This window comes from Fulmarus glacialis, unplaced genomic scaffold (assembly GCF_000690835.1).
Source record: "Fulmarus glacialis isolate BGI_N327 unplaced genomic scaffold, ASM69083v1 scaffold11982, whole genome shotgun sequence".
Classification (NCBI taxonomy): domain Eukaryota; kingdom Metazoa; phylum Chordata; class Aves; order Procellariiformes; family Procellariidae; genus Fulmarus; species Fulmarus glacialis.
The window spans coordinates 76524-83672 of record NW_009197218.1 but is presented as its reverse complement, the minus strand read 5'-3'; the positions used below and the strand labels follow the sequence as shown (position 1 = coordinate 83672).

General features: G+C 38.7%; 1 protein-coding gene across 1 annotated transcript in view; it reads left to right on the top strand.

Moving 5' to 3' along the window:
- Positions 1-569: 569 nt before the first annotated feature.
- Positions 570-7149, top strand: part of SLC25A13 (solute carrier family 25 (aspartate/glutamate carrier), member 13) — a 78092-nt gene continuing 71512 nt past the window's right edge. The window contains exons 1-2 of the mRNA XM_009572463.1: positions 570-619; positions 4646-4788. Coding sequence (XP_009570758.1) covers positions 4679-4788 — 110 coding nt within the window. The 5' untranslated portion in view covers positions 570-619; positions 4646-4678. The remainder of the gene's footprint in view (positions 620-4645; positions 4789-7149) is intronic.

Here is a 7149-nt window from a genome sequence, read left to right as displayed (position 1 = left end):
TTCTGAATTTACCTCATCAAAAAGGTCTACACTGTAAGTTTAAATAGTTTAAAATGATGGAAGTAGGAGGTAGAAGTACCAGTAAACCAAATAATTACATTGGAATTCAGTCTTTTAGGGAGTTGCTTTCTTGGATAAGTTTGTATGTCTCAGTATTTTATTCTTGCCATCTATCAGTTGGGGGCTGCGTATGGTACTCTGAAATCCTTATATGAAAGATGCTGGAAGTATAAAAATCTGTATGGTAAAGATGGTATAATGCTGAAGCCCAGCAGACAGGTATGTTGAAAAGATTTGATACTTGAATATCTTTATGACTTGTTAATGTGCTTGTTTAAGAATTGCAGGATTGCGTAAGGGAAGCAGTTACAACAAAAACAATGAATAACTTAGTGTAAATGTCAAATGAGTAAAATAAGCATGGCCAGCTAAAGCAGTACCTAATTTATTTAAGGTGAACATTATTTTCATCACTTGTTCTGTTGTTTGAATTCTTCCTTTTAAATGACACTTTGACATCTTTTGTATAAATTATGCATATTAATATAATTGTATTTACTTGTAGGTGGCTCTAACCAAGAGAGCTGATCCAGCTGAGTTGAAAACAATATTTTTGAAGGTATGTATAAAGTAAATATTTTACTCTTTCTGCTTAAATTTTTCATATCTTTTGCTCCTTTGTTACAGCATACAACTCTTGATAGTTTTTCCAACCATTAATCATTCACTGTATTATTACCATGTTAGACTTAAATACCATTATCAGAATTGAACAATGCTCACCAAGAAGTCAGATACATTCCTGAGTGATTATTGTATTGACTCAGAAGAAGTATTACTATCTTAGAAAAAAACCGCATTGTTCGGAGAATGGGGTGGGAGTTTCAATATTGTTCATAGACAAGGTAAAATGTTCGTGTAGCCTCCTTGCTGTTAGACCATTTGGTAAACTTTCTTCTCCTATCCTTGCTTCCTTCTTTCCTTCAGGGTTATCTCTTCTTCTCTAATTTGTAGAAGCGTTGGGAAGCTCACCTGGTGAAGTGGTGGCCATATTTGTTATTTCACTAAAATTCCTTCTGTTTGCCTGCTGCAGAAGTATGCAAGCAATGAAATGACTCGTGTACTTGTATACTTGAGAGAAGTGTGCTTTAGTGTTTTGCTGGAATATGGCTTTCTTTGACCCATTCCCTAAATGTAAATAATTATTCCTAACCTTCCTGAGGTTTATTAGTACAGTGTCTGTAGTAGTTTGGTAGTCTGGCATGAAAAATGAGTACAGAAATTGGTGGGTTTGGAGAATATATGTGAGGTAGGTGCCGCAGTGCTAAAGGGAGCTGTTTTATCTGAATTATTTTTATGAAGGGGTTGAGTGCCTAAGAGAGCTTATACCTTTCCAAGTTCCTCCCTCCACCTTCCCTCTCTCCAGCATCATACCCCACTTTCTGTGCACTTCTTAGCATGTTTTCCATTGTCCCTTGTGAGCTATTATTAACAATATGTGTAGGTGTCACTATGTATATTGCCAGTATTTATAGTTTTATCATATACTGTCAGTATTTATAGCTCTGAAATCAGATTTTCAGTTGAGAAAGCCAGGATTTAACTTATTAAGTCCTGGAACTTGTATCTGTCAGGAGAGCAAAAAGACTCTTGAAAAATAATTGGATAATGGGATTTTCAGAGGCAAACGCTTGAAGAGCAGGAGCAAGGCAGCAGAAAAGGCAGACAGGGAGTAGACCGTTGACCCAAGAAGATGGTGGGATTGAGGAAGGGAACAAACATGGTAGAGAGAAACCTGGTCCCTTCTGCAATGTGAGGCAGTGCTCAGCTGTAGTGAGGGTTGGTTGGTTTGCTGAGAATAGCGTGAAAGTTGTTTCCTACCTGCCTGTGGGTATTCACCTCTCTTGCGTTTCTGAAGATTGTAGCTCCCTCAGCTTTCAGTTTTGCTGGATTGAATGGGTCATGGTTAGGCACACTAAATACCACCTCCAGCTCCTTTTTCATCCTTTTCTGCTTCCCCTTCCACTTAAAGAAGGGGTCTCAATAAGCAGAGTGATGAAATATGAGCTGAATGTTTTGTTCAGTGTAATACAGAAATTATCGTGCCGCTTACTGCTGAGAAGGAAAAAGGATGAGTGAATGTGATATGTTGTTTTGTGCTCTACAGATAAGCAATGGCTGGAGTCTTAATTAAGCTGCTTCAGATGATTTTAAGTGGTGAGGCCAATACAGTTGCTTCTGCAGAGTGTGGGATCTTATAAAATAACTTGACAGCTATTCTTTCTACTTCAATTAAGAATTAAAAAATGATTCCCAGGTAGGAATGTTAGCCGCTGTGTAGAAATAAGTATGAAGCTATCAGTTTAAATACAGTTGATTACAGTCAACTTTTAGCGTTTTTAATACATCAACCCCCCAGTAAAATGTTTACAAATCTTACTTAAAATGGAGTTGAACTGGTTAATACTTGACTATTGAAAATGTATGGAAATAAGTTACCAAAAAGCCATTAAGTACTATTGTATAATATCAAATTCTCTGTGGGTATAATTGCCAAAGTGGGGAAAAATACAATTGTAAAGAACCATTTTTTTAATGTCTCTCCTCCAAAACCAATAGAATTGATGTTTTTCTCTTTTTGTTATGATAATTTCCAAGAGTAACTCTACTTTTTCTAAGTCTTCTACCATAACCCCTAAGAGATTATATTTTAGTCAAAGTGATCAAGCTGACATTTTCCAAGGTCATTTTCTATATGTAGTATAGAGTACGTGATTGGATTTCAAATACACTTGAGTAAATCACAGTGACAAGAAACAGGGGGACACTGAAACCTTGTGCTGTTTTCTGTTATTGAGTGCCCTAGCAGGGGGTTAGCCTGGAAGAAAAAAATGAAATATAGAAGCATAGGCTGTCTGACTTATTTGATTTGTTTCTCAATAGCAGCTGTGTTAAAAGTTTTTGAGGCTGGGATTCTGAAAGATTCTGTCTCCCTGCAAATGATTACATTGAAATCAATTGATCTGCTAGTTCTTATAAAAGTATACAATTGAAAATTCCTTGCAGTGTATCAACTAGAAAGCTTGCATTACGAACAGTGTCTATTGAAACATGAATCCTTAAATGGTAACCAATACATAGATGCCAAAGCAAGTTATGTTTTGTTTGGGCTTGCTTCTCTGAAGCCTCGTTTCTTGAAGATATTGCTGTACCTGAAGACTGTATTTATATAGCACTTGAATAAAATAATCTACTTACTGTTACACTTCGGCATCCCTCTGAGAGCTATATGCCTACAGCATGTATAACGGTACTCTGCAGGCACCAGTGTGGCTCTGTGAAATGAAAACCGGCAGTTTCCTTCCCTTAGCAGAGCTATAGCAGTATAAAATAAAACATGTGTCTTTGAAGTATGCTACAAAATAGCAATAGGCATCTAATTTATTTATTACTTTAGTGTGGATAATGCTCTGTGGGGAGCTGCAACAATGGTTTATCATCCTACCTTACCTTAAAAAAGAATAAGAAATTAGCAGTTGCTTTTCTGTTCTCGGTGCACATTTATTATCCTGAGACAGACCTGTTTCCCTTAAAGCTAACACATAGTTCTGCAAATGTTCCCTGGGATTTCTTTTCCTCTTAATTATTGTCCTTATCCTTTTTCTTTCCTTGAAAAACATTTTTAGGGTTGATTTCAAGTTTATCTTTCTACAGAAAATGAGGACTTTAAGCTTTGAGGGATGGCTGAGGAATCAGGGTAAGGGTGGTAACAAAGGCAATTTTATTTATTTATGTACTATCTTCAAAATATTTTAATATTCCTTTTCCTTGATATGTAACATGTTACTAGAGCCTTCCCTTGGGAGCAAATAGGCTTGGGTCTGTCCAGTGCTGTTTCTGGAGTAGTATGCCAGTAACTATAGTATAAAGCGGGAGTAACGTATGCTGGTGGTGTTTGGTTAGGTCTCGGACCCCTTTTCTTGTTTCTGCAGTGTGCTGAAGTGTCCAAGTTCTTGCTTTCTCTTGCATTTTTCTGCAAATGCTTATTCTCTGGCCTCCTTTCAGCAGTTTAACCAAGGAGGGTTGAACTGTGGGTTCTCCTTTATTTATAGACCAGCCGTGGCTGAAGGTGATGCGGTGGAGTTCCTCCAGAACAGCACCCCCAGGTGGACACTCCTGTGGGATCATGTATTCCACAAGCACTGTAAAGTCATTTCACAGGTGTAAACCTACCTTCTCATCAGATCACTTCAGATAAATAAAACATGCTGGAGTATCCTGTTGCTGTTACAGTTTCAGTGGGCTGGAGGTGCCGCATACATGTTTGCATGTGTGCTTCTTGTTTAACTTCAAAAAAACATTTGGTACTGGAGTATTAACTCTTTTTAGACTACTATGGAGAAATTGTTGACATGATAAACAAATAATTGTATATCTTCCACTGGCTGGGAAGCCAAGTCTTCAGCTGCTCGATTAACTCCCCACTTACTCTCTCCTGTTTGGGTGTAGGCTGTAGGTTCTTCAGAGAAGAACTGTCTCACCTGCTGTAACGTAAGCCTGCTCCTGATTGGAAACTACGGGTAGTGGTAGTAAATACCTGGAGAAGGATGTATTCAAGGCGCTAAATATTGTATTCATTTAACAGTATGCAAGTGTGGAGAAGAATGGCGAATTCTTCATGTCTCCAAATGACTTTGTCACACGGTACCTGAAGATAATTGGAGATGGTTTGCCTAATGCAAGTACTGTACAGCTCCTTGCAGGTGTGGTGGATCAGACGAAAGACGGGTGAGTGTTTTTTTCTTTTTTTTTCTTTTTATGTTGATCATTTAAAAAATACAAAACCGTTCTTCTAAAACAATCTGATCCCCAAAGGGTAGTGGGGTTTGTTTTTGCTTTTTGCTTCCCCCCCGCCCCCGCAGATACATAAAGGAATACAGTGTCTTTTAAGTGGATACTGTAGAAACAATGTTTTGGGCTGCATGTACCATTTAGCTGAGCAAACCATTTTCTGTCTACTATTTTTTTTTAATTCATTGAACCTTTCATGGTTTTTTGGCTGGCTCCCCTACCTCTCTCTTTCCTTTCCTTCCATGAGTCCTTCTGTCTCTGTTTACTTTACGTATTTGTCACAAACACATTCAGATAGCAATCCAACATAACTTTAGATGGTGTAGGAAGAGATCGTAGAAAAGTGCCCCTGCTTTGCTTTGCTGTAGCACTGTTAAAGGTTTTTGCCACTGTTTTTTCCCTTAAGAGGGAGGAGTAGCAACTAAGGTATTTAGGGAGCCACTTTGCAATCTTGGGAAGACAGCAGTGAAGTTGGTTGCACATGGTTTGCATTTGAAAGGCTGACTTTGCCAATAGGCAAGATTAGCTACCCCTCCATCTTCCTCCCCCCTTCTTTAATGAAATCCTAGCTTTTGCTTTTGGTACTTGCCCAGGCAAGCTGTCTCTTCACCCATATGAATGCATTTTTTGAACCCTGCCTTTAAAGTATCTTTAGAGAAACTTTAGAATAATTAGCTATGGACTTAAAGTCTGTAGTTGTGGCATTTTTAGAAACCAGAAAACTTCAGGCATGACTCATATCATTGGTTGCAGAGAGTAAAATGTGAGATAAATAAAGCATGACTAGAGAATGCAGGCTTCCTAGGGAACATATGCATGCATAACCGAGAACTTTTGCAATAGTTTCTGTGCTCTCTTTTCTGCTCAGCCAGCCTCATGTGTCTGGCAGCCGGACACCTTAAACCTTGCAGACAAGTTAATGCGATGATTGTTACCCCTGGTAAAAGAATTCTTTAAAAGGTTGTATCGGTAACATTGGCATGATGGCAGCAAGAAAGTGGTGGCTTCAGATAGCGTTCGAGTGAAAACATTAAACGTTTCTCAGATTTCTTCCCTTGGTTTGATGCCTGCAAAAGCAGCATTTTCCAAATTGCATGGCTTCAAATCCATTTTGTAATAAGAAGATTGAGAGTATAATCCATACCTTGTGATTTGGATCTCCCTCACAAGCAGAAGCTGGTGTCAGGAAGAGCAAAATGTAAAACTGTAGCCTATGCAAACTTGTTGACAAGTTGGGATTTCATAACTTGGCATGATCTTGCAGGAGTTTTGTGGTGTAGTATTGAGGCTTCTAATTGCTGCTTTCTGCCATGGGTAAGGACTGTTTCAGCAGTCCAGACTGTGCAGTGACAGGGAACTGCATGTTCCTAACATGTCTTTGGAGAGTCTCTTCTGGTATTCAGTCTGTCTTCTTGTTTAGCTGTTATACTAATACGTGAAAGAATGGAGAGAGTTCAGAAAGCGAGTAGCATTCATCTCTCTATAGCCTGGCATTGTAGCATTTTTTGCCACGTGGCCAGGCATTTGTACCTTGTTCTAGTGGTGTATAAAGTAATTCACTGAGTGATCGTCTGAAGCAAGGGTCACTTGCTTTTTGGTTCCTGGAATGAAATCTCCTAGGGATGGCAATAAGACCTACTGGTCTTCTCCTATTGAATTCTTTCCAACTTGGTAGTCCAGAGCTCCTAGTTTTAAAGTGAAGTACAAAACCGCTTTTGTTAGTGTTCATTTTTAATAGGCTGGTCAGCATTTAGAGACTTACACGTGTTAAGGTCATGAGAGTCTGTTCAATAATTCAGCTTTATTTCTAGTATAAAATAGAAGGTAGCTTGCAAGGGCAATGACAAGTTAATTTTGTTATAGTGTTAGTGGCTTAAAGTAGTGAGGTTCTGAAAATACTGCTAGGATATTTCTAGAAGCATTTATCCACTGTCTCGGATCCTGGTTTTGCTCTGAAGAAGCATCTGTTCTTCATGACTGGTGAGCGTGACCACTCTTCACCAAAAGGGTCTGAGCCCAGAATCACCAGGGTTATTCATAGTACTTTTTAATTAATTCCTTCTGATTTTGGTGAGAAGTTAGGTATAGGTACCAAGTGTAATCAATGAGAAGTACCAAAATGGGTAAGTCACACGGGTGAAAGGCAGACAGCACAAGAGCTTCCAACTCATGAGCTGAGCAAATAGATAGGCAAAGAGTTGCTTACACCAGAACTGAAGAAGTCCTGAGCGTGAAGTGTAAAGAACAGTAGCTCTTACATACAATCTCACTGTGGTTGCTGTGGACAAAATCTCTCAT